Source organism: Podarcis tiliguerta, assembly GCF_965153285.1.
Source record: "Podarcis tiliguerta genome assembly, chromosome: 7".
Lineage (NCBI taxonomy): Eukaryota > Metazoa > Chordata > Lepidosauria > Squamata > Lacertidae > Podarcis > Podarcis tiliguerta.
This window is the reverse complement of record NC_139540.1, coordinates 82,428,886-82,455,055: the sequence shown is the minus strand read 5'-3', so window position 1 is coordinate 82,455,055 and position 26,170 is coordinate 82,428,886. Positions and strand designations below refer to the sequence as shown.

Here is a 26,170-nt window from a genome sequence, read left to right as displayed (position 1 = left end):
AGCAATGTTAAGGAATATGAAAAAAAGGGATTGTTAACAGGTGATAATTTAAAGTTATAATATATTAAGATAAAGGATAGGATAAAATTAAAGAGGGAAAGGATTTGCTGAATTAACCAATTGAACTGGAATGCAAGAAAGGGAGGTGTGGGGAGGTCAGGGAAACAAGTAAATGAAAGATAAGACATGGAAAGACGGATTTGTTTTTAACTGTTCCTATTTTGTATTTTCTTTTCCTTTTTATTTTTTCTAACTTTTGTAATATATTGAAAACTTTAATAAATATCTTATAAAAAAGAAAGAAAGAAAGATCAAGCTGTTTCTGAAGATAGCCAAAGTCCATCTTGGACACAGCAAAGGCATATGCTTATGTAGGAATCTGCTTCTCCAACTGTGGGCAGGTCCACCTTGGGGTTGTGGTGCACCTGGATGGCGAGTTTGAAGTTTAATGGGTCAGATCCTGAGGCAAGAAGTGCTTTGTTCCCCACCCCACTAGATGGGTAGATTGAATGCCCACTGGCGGTGGACTCTCAGTGATTCACATTGAATTTCGGGAGGTGGCTAAACATTTACTATCCCGTCATTCTAGTTCAATTTAGGTAAAAAGTAATGCGAAGAGAGCTGTTCTTTTGTTCTTACGGTTTCTGATACACAGAATTAGGAGTGGGTTGTCGAGAGTCTCCTCTGTTTAACTTTAATAATAATAATAATAATAATAATAATTTATTATTTGTACCCCGCCCATCTGGCTGGGTTTCCCCAGCCACTCTGGGCGGCTTCCAACAAAGATGAAAAATACACTAAAATATCACATATTAAAAACTTCCCTGAACAGGGCTGCCTTCAGATGTCTTCTGAATGTCAGGTAGTTGTTTATCGCTTTGACATCTGATGGGAGGGCGTTCCACAGGGCGGGCGCCACTACCGAGAAGGCCTTCTGCCTGGTTCCCTGTAACTTGGCCTCTCGCAGTGAGGGAACCGCCAGAAGGCCCTCGGAGCTGGACCTCAGTGTCCAGGCAGAACGACGGAGGTGGAGACGCTCCTTCAGATATACTGGACCGAGGCCGTTTAGGGCTTTAAAGGTCAGCACCAACACTTTGAATTGTGCTCGGAAACGTACTGGGAGCCAATGTGGGTCTTTCAAGACCGGTGTTATATGGTCTCGGCGGCCGCTCCCAGTCACCAGTCTAGCTGCCGCATTCTAGATTAGTTGTAGTTTCCGGGTCACCTTCAAAGGTAGCCCCATGTAGAGCGCATTGCAGTAGTCCAAGCAGGAGATAACCAGAGCATGCACCACTCTGGCGAGATAGTCTGCAGGCAGATAGGGTCTCAGCCTACGTACCAGATGGAGCTAATTGAGAACTACCCCAGCGCACGGATTCTGGCATGCAGCATCTGTTGCTATTTCTGAATCCGAGGGACCTTGAAGCTTAGAGGAGGAGAGGCAGAACAAAATATTTGAAAATTGTTGTATTACACCATTACCTAATATCAATTACAAAATGCCCAAAGCTCATCACTTGAAGAAATCTTTACTAATCAACATGTCCTTAGAAAACAGACAGGTCAAGCGCTACCTGAGTATTGCTAGGTAACAGACTTGACATTTTTCTTCGTCTTGTGGCAGTTAAGGAGAGAAATGCTTAAAATACCATTTAAGTTGCTCCCTGTAGCGTAATTACAGCCTTTTCAGTAAGTGAAGTAATTTTTAAATTATAGATTAGTCCAGTCATTTAATTTGATGGGAACAATTGTGGTTAATTTTACAATTCCTTATGCTACCAAAACAGTGACAAAAATGGTTTTGTATCTGCCCGCCTTTGCTCTAAAATGTCTATTAAAACAGGTGGTTGGTTGTGTGTTGCTGTTTTTTTCAAATTAGAAAAAGTCAAAACTTTTATTGAACAAACTTCTTAAGAAAGATTAATTCAGGGAACACAGATCAAAAACGTGAGGCGGAGCCTTAATCTCACCCTGCTAGTACAGACTTGAGAATGTGCTGGTGAAGCCATCTTGGAAATTTTGAAACGCTTTAACAAAAGGACTTGTGGAATGTGTGTGTTTGCTGTGTAGCACCTCCTATCGAAGACAAACGCTGAGTGGTAACCCTTCTTTCTATTTGCCAATCTTATTTATTTATAAAAGTATTAATATATCACAAACTCATCTAGAAAACATCTAGATGGTATGCAGCCTGTATAAAACTACAATAACCATAAAAGCAGAAAATGGGATAAGGAACTGGCCAGTTACATAAAATTCAACTGACTTAAAGGGTCTTTTGCAGTCAGATGTGCAGGTGATCTAGCCATAGTAGGCAAAAGTCAACAAGAACTACAAATATGCTGTCAAATCTGCAGTTTTGAAATGCATGTTGTAGTGCTGGTTTCAGTAGTGTTGAAAACTCTTCATAATCGTTGAATCCAATGCATATAGGTGTTTTTAAATCAATATGTTAATAGATTATCTGTTGTGGAATATCCTTTTCTAAATGCTGTTTGTTCATTGGGTTGATATTCATCTAATTCTGATTAATTTCTTGGTTAGTAATTATTTTGGTTAGCAATTTGTGTATATGCAACAAGAGGCTTATTCTTCTAGAGTCATTGGAGACTGAGCGCTTGTCTTTTGCACATACTCCGCACACATTTTCTCCCCATGGTTTCTCCCTGGTCTTCAAACAATGTGTGTGCGCACACTTGAGACTCCCACCTCCTGTTGTTTTCTTCCTCCTCCCTCCCTAGCAAAATCTGCTTTTGGATGCTGCCAGTGTCTGTTCGGTGAGTCAACTAATGGCAGGTGCCTCCTTTGTAGGCTGAATGCTCGAAAGAATAGGCTACGAATTTGCCGTGTCTATTTTACTCTTCAGGAATCAATTGCAGCAGTAACAGCAACCTCGCGAGGTGAAGGTGATACTGAAATGAAACTGTTGTTCCCGTTCCGAATTGCCATCTGCTTCTCTTATGGTACATTGAATTTCTGTTCTGCATCTCAATTTAATTACAGTACATTTAACACAAACATGACCTGGTTCAAGCAGATATTGTAGGCTTTTACACCCTGAAGCATCTCTATACCTGCCCTGTAGCACAGCCTAAAGCTTTCCCAACTCCTTGCACATTTTTTCAGACAGTTTGTATGTACAGTGGTACCTCAGGTTGCGAACAAGGTCCATTCCGGAGGCCTGTTTGCAACGTGAAAAGCCCGCAACCTGAAGCGCCGTACCTGCGCAGCGCGATTTGGCGCTGCGGCGCATGCGCGAGCGGCGAAAACCAGGAGTAACCCTTTCTGGTACTTCCAGATCGCCATGGGAAGCAACCTGAAAAAACGTAACATGAAGCAAACATAACATGAGGTATGACTATAAGCACTAGCGGAGGAAGGGGGTGTGGTGGGGGCAGACTGCCCCGTATGCCATCAATGAGGGGGGTGACAAAATGCAACTCGGCGCTGCCTGTGGAACCGAGCACGGTTGAGTTGCATCGTGATGCGTCCCCTTCCCAGTGATCAGCCAGGCTCTCATAGAATCATAGAATCATAGAGTTGGAAGAGACCACAAGGGTCATCGAGTCCAACCCCCTGCCAAGCAGGAAACACCATCAGAGCACTCCTGACATATGGTTGTCAAGCCTCTGCTTAAAGACCTCCAAAGAAGGAGACTCCACCACACTCCTTGGCAGCAAATTCCACTGTCAAACAGCTCTTACTGTCAGGAAGTTCTTCCTAATGTTTAGGTGGAATCTTCTTTCTTGTAGTTTGTATCCATTGCTCCGTGTCCGCTTCTCTGGAGCAGCAGAAAACAACCTTTCTCCCTCCTCTATGTGACATCCTTTTATATATTTGAACATGGCTATCATATCACCCCTTAACCTCCTCTTCTCCAGGCTAAACATGCCCAGCTCCCTTAGCCGATCCTCATAAGGCATTGTTTCCAGGCCTTTGACCATTTTGGTTGCCCTCCTCTGTACACGTTCTAGTTTGTCAGTGTCCTTCTTGAACTGTGGTGCCCAGAACTGGACACAGTACTCCAGGTGAGGTCTGACCAGAGCAGAATACAGTGGCACTATAACTTCCCTTGATCTAGATGCTATACTCCTATTGATGCAGCCCAGAATTGCATTGGCTTTTTTAGCTGCCGCGTCACACTGTTGGCTCATGTTAAGTTTGTGGTCAACCAAGACTCCTAGATCCTTTTCACATGTACTGCTCTCAAGCCAGGTGTCACCCATCTTGTATTTGTGCCTCTCATTTTTTTTGCCCAAGTGCAATACTTTACATTTCTCCCTGTTAAAATTCATCTTGTTTGTTTTGGCCCAGTTCTCTAATCTGTCAAGGTCGTTTTGAAGTGTGATCCTGTCCTCTGGGGTGTTAGCCACCCCTCCCAGTTTGGTGTCATCTGCAAATTTGATCAGGATGCCCTTGAGTCCATCCTCCAAGTCGTTGATAAAGATGTTGAATAAGACCGGGCCCAAGACAGAACCCTGTGGCACCCCACTAGTCACTCTTCTCCAGGATGAAGAGGAACCATTGATGAGCACCCTTTGGGTCCGGTCAGTCAGCCAGTTACAAATCCACTGAGTGGTAGCATAGTCAAGACCGCATTTTACCAGCTTCTTTACAAGAATATCATGGGGCACCTTGTCAAATGCCTTGCTGAAATCAAGGTAGACTACATCCACTGCGTTCCCTTCATCTACCAGGCTTGTAATTCTGTCAAAAAATGAGATCAGGTTAGTCTGACATGACTTATTTTTCAGAAATCCATGCTGACTATTGGTGATCACAGCATTTCTTTCTAGGTGCTCACAGATTGTTTGCTTAATGATCTGCTCCAGAATTTTCCCTGGTATTGATGTTAGACTGACTGGGCGGTAATTATTTGGGTCCTCTCTTTTCCCCTTTTTGAAAATAGGGACAACATTTGCCCTCCTCCAGTCTGCCGGGACTTCGCCTGTTCTCCAGGAATTCTCAAAGATGACTGCCAGTGGTTCTGAGATCACATCTGCCAGTTCTTTTAATACTCTTGGATGCAGTTCATCTGGCCCTGGAGACTTGAATACATCTAAACTAGCCAAGTATTCTTGTACTATCTCCTTAGTTATTCTGGGCTGTGTTTCCTCTGCTGAATCATTTCCTCCAAATTCTTCAGGTAGGGCATTGTTTTCTTTATCGGAGAAGACTGAGGCAAAGAAGGCATTGAGGAGTTCAGCCCTTTCTGTGTCCCCTGTTTGCATTTCACCATCTTCTCCTCTGAGTGACCCCACTGTTTCTTTGTTCTTCCTTTTGCTACGAACATACCCATAGAAGCCTTTTTTGTTGCTTTTAACCTCTCTAGCAAGCCTGAGTTCATTCTGTGCTTTAGCTTTTCTGACTTTGTGTCTACACGTGCTGGCTATTTGTTTGAATTCCTCTTTGGTGGTTTCCCCCCTTTTCCATTTTTTGTACACATCCTTTTTTAATCTTAACTCAGTTAAAAGTTCTTTAGATAGCCACCCTGGCTTCTTTAGGCACCTTCCATGTTTCCGTCTCATTGGTATTGCCTGAAGTTGTGCTTTTACTATCTCCCTCTTAACAAACTCCCAGCCATCATGAACTCCCTTTCCTTTTAGTATTACTGTCCATGGGATCTCACCCAGCACTTCCCTAAGTTTTATGAAGTCGGCTTTCTTAAAGTCAAGAAATTGAGTCCTAGTATGCTTGGCTGCTCCTTTCCGTTGTATAGTAAACTTCAGAAGAGCATGATCACTTGCGCCTAATGATCCTTCCACTTCTACCCCATTAACCAGGTCATCGACATTGGTTAGGACCAGATCTAAAATGGCTGTTCCTCTTGTTGCTTCTCCCACTTTCTGGACAATGAAGTTGTCTGCAAGGCCAGTGAGGAATCTGTTTGACCTTATGCTCTTGGCTGAGTTTGACCTCCAACAAATATCTGGGTAATTGAAGTCCCCCATTACTACTATCTCCCTTCCTTTTGCATGCTTGGCCATCTGTTCCAGGAAGGCATCATCTATGTCCTCCGTTTGGCTTGGGGATCTATAGTAAACTCCCACAATGAGGTCACTATTATTCTTCTCTCCCTTAATTTTGACCCAAATGCTCTCACTTTGGCTTTGAGGTTCTAAATCTTGGATCTCTTCACAGGTATACACATCCCTGACATATAACGCCACTCCTCCTCCTTTCTTGTCTGGTCTGTTTCTCTGAAATAGATTGTATCCCTCCATTTTTACATTCCAATCGTGGGACTTATCCCACCAGGTTTCAGTGATGCCTATTATGTCATATTTAGTTTGCTGTACCAAGAGCTCAAGCTCATCTTGTTTATTTCCCATGCTTTGTGCATTAGTGTACAGACATTGAAGTCCATTAGTCATTCCCCCGTGTCTCTTATTTAAGGATTTTTTCCTCCCACCACTAGGTCTGCTTGCTGTTTGCTCCATTTGGTCTATGACATTTGGATGATCATCTTCATCAATTAATAGACTCCTACCTTCAGGAGCACTGTCTCCCTCCCCCACATTAGTCAGTTTAAAGCCCTCCTGATGAGGTTTCTTAGTTTTTTGGCAAAAACATTCCTCCCAACCGTTGTGAGGTGCAGCCCATCGCTTGCCAGAAGTCCATCCTCAAGAAACTGCAGTCCGTGATCTAAGAATCCAAACCGTTCCTGTTTACACCATTTGCGAAGCCAGCTGTTTACTTCCACTATTTTCCTCTCTCTCCCTGGGCCACGTCGTTCAACTGGGAGGACAGATGAGATGACGATTTGTGCATTTAATTGCTTCAATTTCCTGCCCAGAGCCTCGTAGTCTCTTTTGATCTTCTGGAGGCTATTGCTTGCAGTGTCATTGGTTCCCACATGAACCAAGAGGAAGGGGTATTTGTCAGTGGGTTTTATGATTCCCTGCAGTCGTTCAGTTACATCTTGGATCTTAGCCCCGGGGAGACAGCACACTTCCCGAGACATCTTGTCAGGCCCACAGATCACTGCTTCTGTTCCCCTCAGTAGGGAATCCCCTATCACCACTACACGCCTTCTCTTAGGTTTGGTCAGGGTTCTTCCGTGAGCGGTCCGTTCCAAGGTCGCCTGCACATTCCCTGAGGACTGACTTTGCTGCTCATCTTCATATACATGATCGACTGTAATGAGGGAGAGATCCTCAAATGGAGTCTGCTCTTCGTCTTCCATGCTAGGGGAGAGGACCTCAAAGCGATTGTGTATTTCTAGACAATCAGAGCGAACCCTGGGCCTCCTACTTCTTTGAGTCACGTTTCTCCACATATCGGGCTCCTGTGTTGGTGAACATGTCCATGTCCCGCCCTTGCCTCATGAGCAGCAGCACAGCTTTGAGCATAGCGGTCAACCGTCCCTTATTTGGTGGGAAACTCCCTTATCCCAGCGCCGTGTCCCACTGCTGTCCCTTATTGATGATGTCCCTTAAATTTCCCAGGTTTCAAAGGAAGCAGCTTCTCTCCCTCCCTCCCTGCCGGCCAGGGAGGAGGGAGGCTCCAACTGTGTTGCTTGGCTGCGTTGCTCACCCAATAAGGAGTCTAAGAACGAATGGGGGGTGGAGCTTGCATGCCTTGTGCCGATCATATCGGCCGTGTTGCCTGGAGACTCGCCTTTGCTCAGCGCTTCCCAGCGGAGAGGTGACGGTGGTTTTCCTTGCTGCATCCCCTTTGCCGGGTTGCTGCGCTGTGGGAACCACTGCTTGAGGCTTCGTTTGGCTGCTGGTTGTCTAAAATCCCTTATTTTGGCTGCTGATCCCTTATTTTCGAGGCTGCTGGTCCCTTATTTTCAAATCTGTAAGTTGACAGCTATGGCACACACTAAGGGGGTGACATTCAGCACACCGCCTGCCCATGACTCCCAAGCCTACCCCAAGCTGTTGGTGGAAGGCAGGGAGCTGTGCTGCTTTGCTGGTCGCCTTCCCCTCTTCCCCCTTCATTTTGACAGCCTGGGGGAGGCTTGAGAGTTGCGGGCGGGCGGTGTGCTGTTGCCCCACACTCCTGGGCTGCTGGAGGAGGGCAGAGCGCGGCTTTCTTTGGCGGGGGGAGGGAGGGAGGGGGAGAAGGCAGGATCTACATCGGATAGCTGCCTGCACAGCTTTCTTTGATGGGGGAGGTGGAGGGAGGAAGGGGGAATTTCCATGTGGGAGGGTGACAAAAAAATTCCGTGCCGGGTACCAGCTAACCTTGCTATGCCACTGTGTACAAGGGGCTGAATCAATGGATTGTAAAAGCTCAAGAGAGCCCTGTTGGGATGGCCCTTCTAGTTTGTCAGCAGATTTTGCCCAAGGGCAACTGCTGTTTGTGATTCAGAAGTGAGAAGCACATTTTGGGGGGTAAAGACTACGCATGTACAGAAGACTATTTGTGTACATCAAGAATTACCATACAGCAGCAGCACATAGCGAGCCTACTTTTGAACATCAAGCACAGGACTAGCCTACTTAAAGCATATAAAAACCTCAGCTGCATAGCTAGCCTACGCAAAGTCTGATTAGCTACTGTATTTTTTGCTCTATAAGACTCACTTTTCCCCTCCTAAAAAGTAAGGGGAAATGTGTGTGTGTCTTATGGCGCGAATGCAGGCTGCGCAGCTATCCCAGAAGCCAGGAACAGCAAGAGGGATCGCCTCTTTCACTGCGCAGTGATCCCTCTTGCTTTTCTGGCTTCTGGGATTCAGAATATTTTTTTTCTTATTTTCCTCCTCCAAAAACTAGGTGCGTTTTATGGTCTGGTGCGTCTTATAGAGCGAAAAATACAGTAAGTCTGGTTACCATTTGGAGGTGTGCACATAATAGTACAAGAAGAAACAAAGGCTAAGAGGGTAAAGCTAAGCCCTCCAGTTGGAGTGCCCTCGTCTCACCAGTGTGCCAACTTTGGCTCATGGGATGTGTAATGGTTCTAGGGGTTGCTCGTGCGTAAATCGGTGCCAACACCTGGCTGGGTTGCCTGAGTGAACCTTTCTTGTCCGGACAGCCACTCACCCATGGCTGTCTCAGTCGCTGGCAGAATCCGTCAGTGGGCGTTTCTTGAACTTCTTCCAGCATAGAAGTTCTTTGACGCCTAGTCGCCGCCTACTCTCCCTGCGCGGAAGCCTTCTGCGCAGGGAGGGTGTAGGCATCGGAGGACCCGTGCTCTCCCCGCTGGTCCCCGGCGAGGAGTCCTGGAGCCACCTCGCCGATTCCCCCATCTGCCCCCCTCCTCCACTGGTGCTACGCTGATTTCCTTCCCCAGAGGATGTGCTGCTTCTCTCCCTCCCGGGACACTCTCCGGAATCCCTCTGGAGCCCTCCCTCTCCTTCTGGCTCCGATGGCAGTTCCATGGCAGGCAAAGGTAGGCCTAGTAACAGCAGCCTGAGCAAACTGCAAAATGAAAAGCAATGATTTTTTAAAAAAATACAGATTTTGTCTGAGAGGACAGAAGCTTTGCACGCTTATGTAAAAGGCATACCAAGAAGATAAGCAGTGAGCTACTGAGATCTTTGCAGCTGGGTTGCTTGCCATTAGCAGCTGAGAAATGCCTTTTTATGTTAGCTAGACAATTGCTCTTGGGAGATCCCTCTGTGGCAGAAAGTGAGAAGGTGCTGCAGGGAACACATAACAGGATCCTTCATGTGATATGCAGATCCGGCTGCTGAGTAAACACTTCGCAGGAGAGACAGCAAGAGGTACCTTAAATCACTGAAAAAAGTTCCAGAGATTTTTGATTTTTTATAAAATCATACCCAGGAATAGGAGAAATACAGACAACTCGTGAGTCCCTCCTCTCCATTTTTAAACTGTTTTAAGTTTTAGCCTAAGCTTTTAACTGTGATTCATTGTTGGATGACTTGTCCTTTACTTCAGCTAATTTTCTCTGGCGGTGGATAAACATTGCTGGGTTTTGTTTTGTTTCTGGAGCATTCAGAAGAATTTTGAGAAATTTTGGCTCAGGGCAGAAAAGTGAGATCTGAGGCAGTTGTGAAATTTTACCTAGTTCTTAGAACACAGTAACACCCAGATCTCAGGGTTGTAGCCTTGTTTTTGTAAAAAAGAAAAAAGGCAGTAAAATATATATATGAAAATTTACTATTTTGAGCTTCACTACAAACTCAAAAACATTTGACAGCAACATCTAGAGTTCTACTTAATTTATTCATCCTGATGCAGGTATGTGGTACTGCAAGTCCTGCATTGCAGAGTATCATGCCCCCGTGCATTCCTTAATTTTTTAAAAATGCGAATCAACCATATTTCAAATAGAGGATGCATTCTTAAAGAGAGAGAGAATGTAAGTATGCTTGCCCTTACCTGGCCCAGTGGTGTTGCGGACTGGTGCTGCCAGCTCAACACAGCCCAATGATGGGTGCCCCTTTGGGCAGCAGCCACCAGCTATCAGAGAATAGAGTGGTACTACTAGTATTGTTACTAATACTATTATTAATCTGGCCTAGGAGGGCATCGTCCAAGCCTTCAGTCTGTCTTGGAGGTCTATAGCAGACCCTCATAGTAAGGTCTCTGTTGTTTCCCTCTCGTATAATTTTTACCTATATACTCTTGATCTGCCTTCCACGTTCCAGGTCTTGGATCTCTTCACAAGTGTAGTCATCCTTTACATATAGTGCGACTCCTCCTCCCTTCCTGTTTGATCTATTCCTTTTGAACATTCCAGTCATGAGTTTCATCTCACTAGTTTTCAGTAATGTCTACTAGATCATATTTGCCATCCTGTGTTAAAAGCTCTAATTTGTCTTGCTTGTTTCCCATTCTCTGTGCATTAGTATAGAGACAACTGAAACCATGAGTCATTCTTCCCAGCTGCTTCCTTCTTGTAGTTTCCTGCCTTTTAGCAGGTTTCTGGAGCACCACCTCAGTTTTCTGTGCATCAGTGAAGCTCTTATCCCCAGTACCAAGTTTTCCCATGACTCCTTACCCCTTAGGATTCAGTTTAAAGCTCTCCTGATCAGGTTTGTAAGACTCATAGCAAACACAGTATTGCCACCCACTGTGAGGTGCAACCCATCTCTTACCAGGAGTCCTTCCTTTCCCTTCCGTTTTTTAACAGAGGCTTTTGTATGTATTGTATTTGGAACTCTAAAGAGAGAAACCAAAATGTTTATTTAATATTCAAAAGGAATCAAAACATAAATCCAGCCACTGGTGATGCAAAATGATACAGCTATTTTCCCCAACAGGTGACAATAACCACCTGACGGTTCTTCTATTCCAGTGCTATGTTTTCTGCAGTCATGTTTATTCATAGCTGTTCCATCCAGAATTTCCACCTCTGGATTGGGACCCATGGCAATAAGTAAGATGAGCATGTGAATGCCATCTGTGGGCACAGCATTGCTTCCAGTGGCCTGTTTATCTGGTGCACAAGTAAAACTGGATTGTGGCAAGTGTGTTCTGTTTGTTTTGTGGCAAATCAGGGTATTTGACATGCTTGGCTTGGGTTATATTAGTTACTGTAGGTATGCCATTAGCCCAGAATTTTTGAAATCTTGATGGAAAACATACATGTAAAGAGACACAAATGTACACGGCAAAGCCCCTGGTGGTTTCTATTCCAAAATTATTGTTTCAAGAGAGTTTGGGGTGAGTGGGGGAAATGTGTTTTTTTCTCTGGGTTCTGTTCAGACTTCTTGTGTGTTAAATGAGAAAACAGTATAATTTATTCAATGAGCATCCTTTACCTTCAAGATTGGAGAGTGATGCACATTTTAGAACCAACTTCTAGGCAGAATGAAAAATGGAGACATAGTTGTTGAGATATGGTGGCATTTTGTGTATGTGCAATGACGGGATCTGCTTTTTTTTTTTATCACCAGCACAGCAATCAGCCAGCTTGCAAACTTACTTTCCTCTGGGTGATGATTTTGTACTGCATATGCTTTTGTTATCACTATACTGGACTTCCATAATGCATCATGTAATGGAATTCCAAATTGTGCTATTTTTAGATGCAGGTTTAGTCTGACTGCAGCTGCCAGCATGATAAAATAAAAATAAAAAGAGCCGCACATTTGACACATGTTGAGCGCATCCACCAATTAACAGTGGCCATGATTTAGTTTAAAATAGTGCTGGAATAATATTTAAAGGAGCACTCAAAGCAGCAGCTATTTTATCTTGCAGGTTGTTGTTTTGAGACTTTTTATGTCTTCCTGTGTTCTGCTTCTTGAAGGAAGTTTGACTTACATCTACATTATCAGTGCTCTATTCAGAAACTGGGGCAGTCATACAGCTTTGCTGGAATTGAGAATAACACATCAACACATAACTTGCTGAGAACTAAATTGCTATTTTGTCTCTGGAATTATGAACACTCTCTATAGATTGTGCATACCTGTTGCCTACATTACAATATTGGCAAAAGCTGTATAGCCCTGTGCTTTGCTAGGCCATCGGGGGTAGATTGAGCTTTCGCGAGTCATAATGGTAATGATTCTCTGGCAAATTGATGCATGCTACTTGCAAATGGAACATGGTTAGAAGCTATTTCCCTGGGGATGCCATGATGGACCAAAACTGCTTTCAGCTTTGCCACTTCCAATCTGAATCTCATCCCTCAAGGGCCAATAATAAGGTGAGTGGAGACCCAAAGATTGGCTCTTTCCTAAATCAAAGATGCTGTTAGGTGGTGAGTTAAGGGAGCCAGAGCCTCAGGATGTTTGCGCTGGGCTCCAGATCAATCCTCTCGTCTCCCATTTTGCATTTATACACTTTGTTTAACAGGGCAGGTGGGTGCTATACAAAGCCACTTGCCATCTTAATTTGCCCAGAGGTACTTCGTTTAGATTTAGTATGTACATAAGCAGCAGTTGTTGCTGATAGATTACAGGCGGGGCACAGGCCCCAATCCACATATCCTATACTGTCCCCAGAAAATCTTGTTGATACCTCAGCAAGCTGCCAGCAAGAGCCAGTTTCTTTTTCTTTTTAATCTCTGAAAGCCTGAAGTAAATTGGTGGCTGAAATTTTGTTCCATGGTCCTGTGCCCAGAATCATTTGAGTACCCGTCAATGTCCTCACCCTGGAAAACTCAGAATATTCCCTTTTCACTTTATTAAGGAGACTTTCTGGTTTCACACTGGGCTTGCCAGCTCTCAGCCAAGAGCTCAGAAGTGTGGCCACCTGCCGGTCTTCTGGCCTGTTGAAGTAATACGGAGGTGGATGGGTGAATTGGGCCACCGAGGCCTTGGCTTGTGGTTGTCAACTGACACAGCCCCACTGAGTCTTCATTTCATCCCGAGAGCTTTGGTTGAAGCCTTTGCTGTCTATAAAAAACCAGCAAGGTAAAAGCTGTGAACTGCGCTGCATTTCTAGCTACAGGCCAAATGCTTTATTCATAATGCTGCAGAACGTTTGTTTAAAGAGTAACTAACACGCTGTTTGTGACTCTTGTCCTAAAACAGAACATGCTGTTGGCTTATGGTGGTTACATTCTACAGTGTGTTCCCCTTGCAGGCATGCTGATGCAGATTTAGTTTTCTGCCACAAAGAGAAATTTGTAGTTTAATCGCTTAGTCGTGTCCGACTCTTCGTGACCCCATGGACCAGAGCACGCCAGGCACTCCTGTCTTCCACTGCCTCCCACAGCTTGGTCAAACTCATGCTGGTAGCTTCGAGAACACTCTCCAACCATCTCGTCCTCTGTTGTTCCCTTCTCCTTGTGCCCTCCATCACTCCCAACATCAGGGTCTTTTCCAGGGAGTCTTCTCTTCTCATGAGGTGGCCAAAGTCTTGGAGCCTCAGCTTCATGATCTGTCCTTCCAGTGAGCACTCAGGGCTGATTTCCTTAAGAATGGATAGGTTTGAGAAATACAGGTACCTAATTTAAAAAGGTTCATCATTCTTTACTTCAGGGCTGACTTTTGCTAGGGATTATTTACCCTCAGCCCAGACATCAGCTCAGCGGCGATAGGGGTCACATTGACTTGAATGGGTTATAATTTTGAACATTGATGTTTCCCTAACAATAGGGACGCATGCCATTACGCATGTGCACAGTGCCATTGTCTCCATACTAAAGATCATCTATTACTCTCTGCGCATCCATGGTCAGGGAAAGAGCTTCTGCGTAAGAGAATTCAAGTATGATTTTCAGACAAGATTGACTCCGTCCCTCTTATTTAGAAAAGCGCCCCTTTATGTTCAGTGGCACTTACTCCCAAGAAAGTGTGCATAGAATTGGTTGGTGGGTGATTAAAAAAAGCTTGATGCCCCCAGCACAAGCCTAGCCTTTGGTCCTGAAACAAAAACCAGTGGGACTGATAAATACAAAACTAACCCAATGGCAGGATTAGGTTTGCAGGACAGCACTCTGAAAGGAGGACCTCTAAGGCTGTGGCTCTCAGTATGCATGTGAGACTAAATTCAACATAATGGAGATTACCACAGAGTCAATACGTACAGGGATTGGACTGAACTTTCCAGCAAAAGATCGGCTTGCTTAATTATTCCATTGAAATCAACAGGAGTTGAAATGCTTTAATTGATATCAAGGTCACCTCTTTTTCTGCCCCAGCCCTGTAAGTTTGACTCTGGGGAGATTCAAAGGCATCTATGTGAGCAAATGCAGCCTCACTGACTTTGTTTAGGCTGCAGGTGAAGAATGTGGGTGGATCTGGTTTTTTACTGAAATGGTGCATTTGAGGAGAAACTTGCAGGAAAAGAAAAATGTGTAACGGTAGCTGCAAGTTGGTATTTTGGAGAATGGAGTGAAAATAAATAAATCTTCTCCTGAACTGAACTTCCAAGAATATCCATCCGCTTTCTTTTGACAGACTGGAGATGAGAATCCCTTTGAGGATGCAGATCCATTGATCCCAATCCACTTCTATCAAACCGATCTTGTTGCTTTTAAAAAGCTCTGCTATAGAGTGGGACTTGCAGCCTGGGCCGTCTTAAGCATATCCAGCGCCGTGGTGCAAAGATCCCTCCGGCGCCTTCCCCAGCAACTCCAAAACAAGGGGTGGGGCGGTGGAAAACTCCCCCACCGCCCCGATCCCCGGTGTGGTGGCAGCGATCAAGCAGGAAAACATGCTGGCGGACATGCTCACCAGCATTGGGGCACCCAAGAAGGCAGCCCAGGAAGGCTTGCGCGCCGCCTTTCGCCAGGAAGCAGGAGGACAATGACCAGGACCAGGGCTGACTTTAGAAGATGCAGAGGCTTGGGAGGGAAGCTGCCTCTGTAGGGATCTCCACCTGCGGAGGCTTGGGAAGGAAGCTGCACGCCTGCCAGCCATATAGTTGGCAGTGCGCAGCTGGCAGGCGTGCAGGGAAAGGGGAGGCAGCCGGCAAAGCCACGCAGCTCCCCCACTCACTAGGGCGCCCCTGAGAGGCCGGCGCCCTGGCGCAACAAACCACTAGGACCAATGGCAAAGACGGCTCTGCTTGCAGCCAAATCCTATGAATGCTTACCCCGCTGCAAGTCCTACTGAGTTGAAAGGGATTTGCAGCCTGATCCTATGCAGGCTTACTCGGAAGTAAATTCAAAGGGATTGCAGCTTGATCTAGTTCAACTCCACACTGTTTCACAGGTCCCTTCCACTGCTGCCTCCCAGTGGCGTAGCGTGGGTTGTCAGCACCCGGGGCAAGGCAAGTAATTTGCGCCCCCCCCCCGCTGCACTGTCCCTCCCCCAGATAGTCCCTCGCTCTCTCTCCACACCGCACCGCATGCCTGGCACCCTCCCCTCCACAGTGGGCGGCGACCCGGCGGCTCGGATCGGATTCGCACAGCCAGCACTGCAGTGAGAGAGAGTGAGTGAGCCAGGTAGGGGCAGAGAGCTGCGAGTGCGAGTGCGCCCCCCCCAGATGTTGCGCCCGGTGTGGCCGCCCCCCCTGCACCCCCCACGCTACACCACTGCTGCCTCCTCCTCCCGCCCCATCAACCGCTGCTCCGGAGGAAGGAGAGCTCGGAGCCTGGTCTGCTGCCCCTCTCTGATCTGCCGCTGAAGTGTCCGCCTCAACCAGGCACATGGCACAGCCGGCTCTGCACCCCACCCTTTCTTCCAGGGCTTAAGACCTGCCAGGCTCAGTACTAAGGCTGGATGGGACCCAGCTGAGCAGGGATGGAGGAGGTACACCAGTGTTAAATGCAGTGGGGTTTATTACTGGATGCAGATGCCCGGGACTGCACTGTGAAGGTTTAGATGCAATACAGATATCATTACGATGCCAGCATATTTAAAAAGAAACTGGCCGTCGGTCAATCGTGTGGCATCCCATCCTCAACTCCAAAGGATGTTAAAAGTTATCCCAAGGTGGTTTTCCCTTCCTTCCCCCCCCCCCTTACTGTGCTTAGCAGGCAACAGTTTTCTTCAAGCTTTCAGTATCAATTAATATTTAACTTTTAAAAAAAATTCATTTGTAGCCTCAAGTCCGCCCATCCAGTGTAAGCCAGCTCGCTAAGGCGGCTGTGCAGGTGCTGATAAGACGTAAACTGCTGAGAGGTTGCTCAGCCCAGAGGCTGCGCATTAAACAAGTTATTATATAGCACTATTTGTTCTGTTCTCAGGCAGCAAAGCAGGGTGGGTGGGGGTTGGTGCCTTAACATCATTTCTGATGCCTTCGAAAGGTGTGTGTGGTCAAAACTGCTCTGGAGACCCAACTTGGACTGGAAGGTGGATTGCCCACCACAATCTGCCTTGAAGAGATATTTTAAAGCAGTATTTAAATTGTTGTTTTTCTTTTTCTTCCAGAGCATACCCATTCCAGGCATGAAGAGCGCTTAGATTTCAAGATGTTAAAACAGTGGCAGGTGAAGAAGTGAAAGCGGAACAAGCTGAAGAAAACCTTCTACAACCATGGCCACAGGTGATTGCCTCCATGTGATCATCAGTGGTGTTTTGTGTTTGATTTTATTCATTGCCTCAGCACTGGATTTCAGCGTTTCTGCTCTTAATCAGAATGTGGCATCTCCCTGAGATTTGCCATCTTGACCTGGCTCTTTCTTCCTGGCACCTTGCTAATGTCTTTATTTTGGTGCGAAACTGAAAAGCATTCTAAATTGGTTATTCTTGCAAATGCATCAATGTCCTTGGGAATTTGTTTCCATAGGAACCTTTGCCCTTATTGGATTAGGTTTCTTTGTGCACTGGTTTTTGTTGGTTGGCTGCTGTGCTGCAAGTTTCCCCACAGATGATCAGGAGAGAATGACAAACAAGAAGTCCTAAAAGCCCTACGCTACAGCAATCGGACAGATTATTATTTTTGGTTTTTTGCTAATTTGCAGCTTGTCATCCTTGCTTCTTTGATTATGAACTAAGAAGGTGTTTTTACCCCCTCCTGCAGCAGCAGATGGTGTGGGCAGCATAGCTATAGATACCTCGCAACTTAACATGTCAGTCACTGAACCAGCAGCCTGGGCAACTGCAATGAATAACCTGGGGATGGTTCCAGTAGGACTGGCTGGACAACAGCTGGTGACGGGTAAGATTTTCATTGAGATCTGTTGCACTGGTTTGTGGATTTTTTTAGAACCCTAAGATAAATGTCTAATTGTTTTCTGAAGGTGCATGCTTCTTTGTTCAGTGTGCTTCTGGAACACACACACACACACACACACACACACACACACAGAGGCATAGGTTCCCTTTCTTAATATTGTGAAGAAAGTGTTTAATCTCTTGGTATTAACAGCCATCTAATCCACGAGACATCTTAAAGTTGGTGGAAGCTGACAAAAGCCCTTGGGGAAATTTGAATCTTTAAAGCCTCCAAATAATCTCTAAGACCTGTTCTGCATTGAATCCAAAAGAGAAGCCTCATAACAGATATATTTAACATTTTTAAAAGCTGTCTCCCCACCCCCTTTGCTAATATTCTGCCAAGGAGCAGCATGGGAAATTGGCTAAAAGCTTCTGCAGAGAGAGGATGAGCATTGTTAGGCTGACACAAGAAAGTACAGCTATAAATAGAGACGTTATAAAAATCTGAATCCCAGATACCTGCCTACACCATCAGGTGAGTGGACCTGAGAAAGAAACCCTTTTCTTATTCACTCTTCACTGAGACCTTTTTCATCACACGGTAGCCTCTGTAGCTTGACATTCCACTAGTGTCTTCTGCAGGAAATACGAGGGAGGTTGAAATCTCTTGACCTACAGTGGTCCCATGACGGGTTCCCTCAGCACTCACCTCTCTCCCTGCACACATTCCTGTACTTGGCATTGCACACATCCACTTTATACTTCGTGCATTTACTGCAATACACCTTGGTTCTTTAACATCCCCAGACTCCATGGCTTCAGTTGTGAAGTGCTTTTGAGTTTCCAGTAAAGGGCAGAGATTGGGGAACAATCAGAAGGAAGATTTTCTTATAAATAATTTTTTATTAATTTTCAACAAAACAAAACAAAACATACATTATTTTCACATTCAAATTTTTCCAAATCTTTCTTTTTGAACTTCCTTCAGCTTTTCCGTAAATCTTTCGTAGTCATTATTAATTTACGTATTTCTTTTTCTTTATATTGTCATTATTTAAGTCTTTTCCCCCTCCATTTCCTTTTAACAATATCTCACATGTTTTCACAGTGCTCTTTTAAAACCTTCTAGTGTTATTTGACCTTCACTTATACTTTCCAGATAATCAGCAAATTTTCCCCAGTTTTCTGTAAACTTTTGGTCTCTTAAGTATCTAATCTTTCCAGTCATCTTATCCAGTTCAGCATAGTCTAACAACTTTGATCTCCAGTCTTCTATTGTCAGTATTTCTTGTTGTTTCCATTTTTGTGCCAGTAACACCCTTGCAGCCGTCACTGCATATTGGAAAAACTTACTGTCCTTTCTCTTAATCTCCTTTCCTCAGAAGGAAGATTTTCATTTCTGGCTCTCTGACTGCTTATGATTGGGTTTGGGTTCGCTGGGAGAAGAATGAGAAGATCAGGTTCTTGTGCCCCTAGCATCTCCAAGTTACAAAGCTCTTGGGTACCAGGCCTGGGAAAACACTCCTGTCTTACACTTTCATGGAATCATAGAATTGTAGAGTTGGGGTCACCTACTGCTGATGGCCATCCAACCTCTGCTTAGAAACCTCCAATAAAGGAGAGTCCACAAACTCCCAGGGAAGACCGTTCCACTGTTGTGGCGTTTGCCCGTTCTTTTGGAAATGTCTGTACAGTGGGAGAGAAAGGGTTAATTAGGTAGACCAATAGAAAAACCCAGAGGTGGACTCTACCTGTTTTAAAAAAGGCTTAGCCACAGGTTTATACAGTTGGGAAAAAGCAGTTGGAAGACAAATGGAATAGAGAGATAGTTAGTGTAGGTGGTTTTTGTGTGAGGGGAGGTAGAAGTGTTAGAGACAGGATAAAATAAGACCAAGAGGGTAAAGGGTAACAGCGTTTCGAATGCATTTAAAGTTTATTTGTGTTTGCAATAAACCACAATCTTCGTTGTTAACTTGAGAACCAGATTGAGACTAAGTGTTTTACCAGGGAGAACCTGGTTGAGCTGGTTGGTGGCAGCGGATTAGTGGTGTACGGGTCAATAGTCCGTGAAACGACCAGGGGCTCCGTACGACTGTCAAACAGCTCTTACTGTCAGAAAGTATGTCCTGATGTTTAGTCGAACTCTCCCTTCTAGCCTTTGGAGCAGGAGAAAACAAGCTTGTTCCCTCTGCCATGTGACAGCCCTAGAGATATTTGAAGATGGTTATCCTATCTGCTCTCAGTCTCCTCTTCTCCAGGCTAAACATACCCAGCTCCGTCAACTGCTCCTGATGAGGCTTAGATTCCAGAGCCTTGGTCATCTTTTGGTTGCCCTCCTCTGCACATGTTCCAGCTTGTCAACATCCTTCTTAAATTGCAGTGCCCAGAACAGGACACAATACCCCCCAAGTGTGGTCAGAACCAAGGCAGAACAGAATTGCTGGGGAAACCCAGCCGGATGGGTGGGGTATAAATAATAAAATCATCATAATTTTCATCATTACTTCCTCTCTTATCCAGAAATCCAGAAGTACAATCTCTTATCCAGAAGTACACACAGTTGATTGTTCTTGCTAAGCTATGGTTTAGCTTAGACTTAAGCTAACGTTCTTAAGAAGAACGTTTATTTTTAAGAGTGGACTGATATAGCCAGCTGTACTAATGTAGCCAGAGGGTGAGACCAGAGAAGGAAATATTTTCAAAGTCATTCAATGGGTTGCTTCCAAGATTCTGCTTTAACAGTTGCTTGGATTTGCTGCTCTGGAATTATTGTTATTTACCGTATTTTTCGCTCCATAGGATACACCGGACCATAGGGTGCACCCAGTTTTTAGGGGGGGGGAATCAAGAAAAAAAATCTTATTTCCTCCCCCCCAGGCCCAAAGAGCAGCGTACAGGCTGCGCAACCTCTCCCTTCCGGAGGGGTTGTGTGCAGCTGTGGCACAAGCCAAGGCAGCCAGCGGGATGGATCCTGCTCACTGTTTTGGCTTCCTCTTTAGCCCCAAGTAACCTCTCCCTGACGGAGGGGTTGCGCGCAGCTATGGCACAAGCCAAGGCAGCGAGCGGGATGGATCCCTCTCACTGTTTTGGCTTCTTCTTTAGCCCCACACAACCTCTCCCTGCCATAGCCCCTTGCAGCCTCTCCCAGCTGGAGGGGCTGTGCGCGGCTATCCCTGAAGCCTGGAGAGCGAGGGGTCAGTGCGTACTGACGTCTCTTGCTCTCCAGGCTTCAGCGAAAGCAACGTGAAGCCTCCGGAGCGCGGAGGGAGCGCTCCCTCTGCGCTTCAGAGGCTTAGCGTTGCTATCGCTGAAGCCAAGGAGCCGGCATTCGCTCCATAAGACACACACACATTTCCCCTCAATTTTTGGAGGGGAAAAAGTGTGTCCTATAGAGCGAAAAATGCGGTATTTATAAAATAGCTGTGTATTGCTGTTCATAAAAAATATCAGAGCTGTTTACAACAATCGTACATAAAACCCTACAATAAAAATGATATAAAAAATTAAGAACAGGGATTAACTATTACAGAAGGTTATTTTCTTAGTTGGCAGCATGAGTTTGGTACCACAGAAAGGTTTTCAACAGGTGCTTAAAGATTCAAACAGAAGGTGCCTGGTGAATCTCTATTGGCAGAGCATTCCACAGGATTGGGCCAATGGCACTAAAGGCTCAGTTTCTTTTACTTTTTTACTGAAAAGAAAATTACAAACTGAACACCCGCCTCCCTCTCCCCTCCCACAACCCAAAGGCATAGTTCAGATGCAAACAATAATTGTTTGTACAAGCACTAAAGTGAGGAGAGACTGAGTGCTAATATAGAAAAATGCTAATATAACCAGATGGTTAGTTTCTTGTTCCTGTCGTATGAGTCTTGCCATTTTGAAATATGTTCAACAATGCTTCTGCAGATGACCTCCACATTTGAGCCGAGATAGAATGGTTTAGGTTTTCCCTAAAGTACCCTGGACCTAAGTTGTGCAGGAATTTGTCTGTTAATACAAAGACCTGGAACCTGACTTGGTATTAGATGAGCAGCTGGTACAAAAGTTTTAACTGTTGTGTCACACTTTGCTAGCCCCCATCAGCATTCTGCATCAACTGGAGCCTTTGAACCAGGCCCAAGGGCAGCCCCACATAGAAACCGTGGCAGTAATCGAAGCTTGGGGCATAGTTGTCAACTGTCCCTTATTGGGCGGGAAACTCCCTTATCCCAGTGCCGTGTCCCACTGCTGTCCCTTATTGATGATGTCCCTTAAATTTCCCGGGTTTCAAAGGAAGCAGCTCCTCTCCCTCCCCCCCGTCGGCCAGGGAGGAGGGAGGCTCCAACTGTTTTGCTTGGCTGCGTTGCTCACCCAATAAGGAGTCTAAGAACGACTGGGTGGTGGAGCTTGCATGCCTTCTGCCAATCAAATCAGCCGCGTTGCCTGGGGACTCGCCTTTGCTCAGGACTTCCCAGCGGCGAGGTGGCGATGATTTTCCTTGCTGCACCCCCTTTGCCGGTTTGCTGCGCTGTGGGAACCACCATTTGAGGCTTCATTTGGCTGCTGGGCTGGCTGGGCTTTCTGCTTTTGGCTCAGGAGCTGGTTGACTAAAATCCCTTATTTTGGCTGCTGGTCCCTTATTTTCAAGGCTGCTGGCCCCTTATTTTCAAATCTGTAAGTTGACAGCTATGGCTTGGGGTTCCCGATGCATGGACTGCAGTGGTCAGGCTGTTCAACCTATCTGAGAAAGAATGGACATCTGAAATTGTATTTGCTGGTCTTTTAGGGTTGTATCCAATTAATTCGTTGCACTTGCAGAATGACTTTCATTTGTGTGGCGGAAGTTCTCCTGCCCTTGCACACCCCCAAATCTGTCCTGGGGTTCCCCCCAACCCTCCAAAGTTTGATGTTTGCAGCGAGAATGTGAGGAGAAGAGAAAGGGAAGTTGCCTTGTGCAAACACAAGTCGTTCTGCGAGAACCATGTCTTTATTAGACCCAGCCCCTAATTTTTTTCAGTTCAGGGTGTTTGATTCAGTAATAATTTAAGTGCTATATTTTGAAAGTAACAATCCAGAAGTGAGCACGGTGTGATGATTATAATACATGTCCCATTCAAAAATTAACGTTTCATGATATTGAAATTCTTGACCCTGGGTCTGGGATTTATTGCTAGTTAATTGTAGACAGTGAGTTAGTTTGTGCAATTGTCTAGTTCTCGATGAGTCGATAAATTTGTTTCTGGGCAGAACCACTTCAGGTTTGGGGAGGCAGGCTGTTTGTTAGAGGGGGCAGGCCTTCTGTGGGGGTGGGGTTACTTATTGGGGGGAGATAAACCCTTCACACCCTTGGCTACACCCATGACTTCAGGTGAGGGCTCACTTGAACGTTTTCTCCCTGGATACCATTCTATTTGTCCACCTAAAAACTATTAAAATAATATCAAGTTAAAAGCACAGGAAATGGGGCAGCTAAGGCAGAAGTAAGTAACTGAAACAGTGTGTGCTGTGAAAAGTTGAGAGGCACAAGCAATGTTAGAATTCCTGCTCCATGATTGCAGTCATGGGATTGTTGTCTATCACATGACGGTATATGTTTTGACTCCACAGAGTGGGAAGTGATGGAGACAGGATGTTTGTGTTACTGTGTTCCATGAAGTGGGACTATTGTCCTTTGTTCTTTCTCTTTGCTGTCTGATGCTAGAGAGAGAGGGAGCCGTGTTGCAGTGCTCCGTGTGTGTTTATATGTAAATAAAGTAGATTAGCCAAAATGCTGAGTTGCTGAGGTCTGTTACGCATGATGCGCAAACTCTGTGGATCCCTAAGTGTGCCGGTGTCTGTTGGCATCGGTCGCTGTGATGTTCGGGCAGAAGAAAGCTTTTGAAGCTCCCGAACGATCGACCAGGAGGGAGGGAACATGCCAGTCGGGCATGTGTCTCTGCCAGGGTCCTACTCGAGTGTAGGCTGAGCTCCTGACAAGCAAAAGGCGTGTTCCTGAAGTTCCAAACATGGTCTGGTGTTCTATCCAAATTAAGTCTTCAAGAATTAGAGGATGAGGCAAACGAAGACCGCTTTAGAGAGAAAATTGGTGTGTTTGAACCCTTGATGCCACACACATGCAGACTCAAATCCTTAAAAAGCCATTCAGCCAAAAGGGTTTTGAAAGTGTTTATTGCAGCTGATCACCTGGTTCCATAACAACATAATGGTGGTGTAAAATTGTGCCCATATCATGATACCCAGCTAAGTCATACTCTGAGTAGATCCATTAAAATCAATTTTATAGGACAAAATAAACTCTAACACCACATACGTAATGTCTGGAATGATGGCTGTCACCTCTTCTGTAGTCATAATTCACAATGAGGATTCAAATCCCCACTTCATCCATAAATAGTCATTAAAAGGAACCACTGCCTGCCCTGTATGATCACGTATTAGGGGATAATTCTTCTGTGTTACATGATTTCCACCCATTTGGATGTACATTTAAAGTTTTTGTCTGCCAGCCTCTGTCGATGCAGCAGTAGCTTGATCACTTTATAGCCTACAAGGGAAACTCTCTGAACAATGGAAAGGCTTTAAAATGGCGTGCAACTTCTGGTTTGTTTTTCTATAGCACTCTTGGGACATAGTTTGCTTGGCCTTGATGGCGAATCAATTTCCAGCACTGCTAGCCTTCCAGGACTCAAAGTACCCTATATAATTCCTTATTTATTAGTGCTGTAAAATTGGATTTTACATCTAAGCAAATGTCAAGGTTTTAAATGGTAGCAAAGTTTCCGATTGTATAGAATCTCTTTTGCTATTTGCTCTGTCGGTTGCTTTGTTCTTTATGTTGCGTACCCTCTGAAGTTGCCAAACATTTAGTAATCAGTGTATGCAGTTTAATGCTAGAATATGATTTAGACCAGTGTTCCCCAACCCCCGGGCCGCGGCCCGGTTCTGGTCCGTGGATCAATCAGCACCGGGCCGCCCGAGGAACTTCAACTCATTTCACTGTGGCGGGCGGCTGAGGCGCAGAGCATTGCACCCTCTCAAGCCCGCCCATTGTGTGACAATAGCGAATGAAAATTCGCTATTGTTACACTGATGCTCCTCCTGGCCAATCAGGGAGCGGGTCCTCCCGCTTCCTGATTGGCCGAAAGGCAAACCTCACGCCATTGGCCGAGGAGGAGGCGCCACGGGAGGACTGAGGACTCGAGGTCGGAGACGCGGGGACTGAAGAGAAGCTGCCGTGAGGTAAGTGCACAGAGGGGGGGGACTCAGCTCAAAACAAGCGGGCCACGGAAAAATTATCAAACATTTAACGGTCTGCGGTGATAAAAAGGTTGGGGAGCACTGATTTAGACAACGCATAGTTCCTTAACTATTCTTAGAACTGTTAAACGCTGATCAGTATATTGTGCCTAAAATTAGGGTTGCACAGATGAAGTTTTATTAAATGGAGATTAATGAGCCTAAGTTACCCATGTCCATTAATTTCCGTGTGTCTACTCTGAGTAGGACTAGGGTTAACTACAACCCTAGCTTACACACAGTTTGATGTTGTTGTTCTAAATTAACTTCAGTGGCTGAAACATTTTCTGGCAGGTGGCCGTCTGCCATGGATGTTTTAGCATTCCTGCATCGCATGGGGTTAGACTAAATGACTCTCAAGTCCCCTTACAAATCTGCAATTCTGTGAATGATCGAAGTAATAAAGTATTTGACAGGCATTTTTGTTAAATATTAGGATTTATTTCCTTAGGCTTCATAGTTGTATAGGCTTCATTTGGCATTCAGCTGAACACGTGGACAAAGTGTGGGCCAGGGCAAGGGTCAGTGCCGGACTTACATACAGTGGTACCCCGCAAGACGAATGCCTCGCAAGACGGAAAACCCGCTAGATGAAAGGGTTTTCCATTTTTCAATGCGCTTCGCAGGACGAATTTCCCTATGGGCTTGCGAAAATGTCTTGCGAGTCTTGAGATTTTTTTTTGCTCCCCACCCCCCTTTTCTAAGCCGCTAAACCACTAATAGCCTTTTAGCAGCTAATCCGCTAATCCCTTAAGCCTTTAATAGCCGCTAATAGCACTAATCCGCTAAGCCGCTAATGGGCTTGCTTCGCAAGACGAAAAAACCGCTAGACGAAGAGACTCGCGGAACGAATTAATTTCGTCTTGCGAGGCACCACTGTATAAGCTAAACAAGCTATAGTTTCAGGCCCCACTCTCTTGGGGGCCCCCGAAAAATTAAAGGGGGAAAAACACTGGATGTACATTTCCAAAATATAAGATAAAAAACAAATAAAATAAAACCTACATATAGCAACAGTGTTTTGTGTTGTGATGGCTCCTATGATGTAAGTAATGGGCCCCAGCTGCTAGCCTGCTCCCTAAAATATCACTGCTTTGCTCATTTCTATATTCAATGGTACCTCGGGTTAAGTACTTAATTCATTCCGGAGGTCCGTTCTTAACCTGAAACTGTTCTTAACCTGAAGCACCACTTTAGCTCATGGGGCCTCCTGCTGCCACCACGCCGCCAAAGAACACTTTCTGTTCTCATCCTGAAGCAAAGTTCTTAACCTGAGGTACTATTTCTGAGTTAGCAGAGTCTGTAACCTGAAGCGTATGTAACCTGAGGTACCAGTGTATAGGGTGCCTACATTCTGCATGGACTGGTTGCATGGCAACACGTGCAAATGGCTTTAGATACCATACCGATGAGATCCATACATTCCCATATAGCATATATTCAACACAGAAAACAGCGGCAATTTGTTGT

General features: G+C 45.3%; 1 protein-coding gene across 12 annotated transcripts in view; it reads left to right on the top strand.

Moving 5' to 3' along the window:
• Positions 1-26,170, top strand: part of ENOX1 (ecto-NOX disulfide-thiol exchanger 1) — a 296,456-nt gene that overhangs the window by 166,589 nt on the left and 103,697 nt on the right. For 7 of the 12 annotated variants that reach the window (XM_083448710.1, XM_083448712.1, XM_083448716.1 and 4 more), the window contains 2 exons: positions 16,694-16,808; positions 17,286-17,423. In XM_083448710.1, coding sequence (XP_083304836.1) covers positions 16,799-16,808; positions 17,286-17,423 — 148 coding nt within the window. In that variant the 5' untranslated portion in view covers positions 16,694-16,798. The remainder of the gene's footprint in view (positions 1-16,693; positions 16,809-17,285; positions 17,424-26,170) is intronic. The other 5 variants (XM_083448720.1, XM_083448718.1, XM_083448719.1 and 2 more) reach the window with 2 other exon arrangements.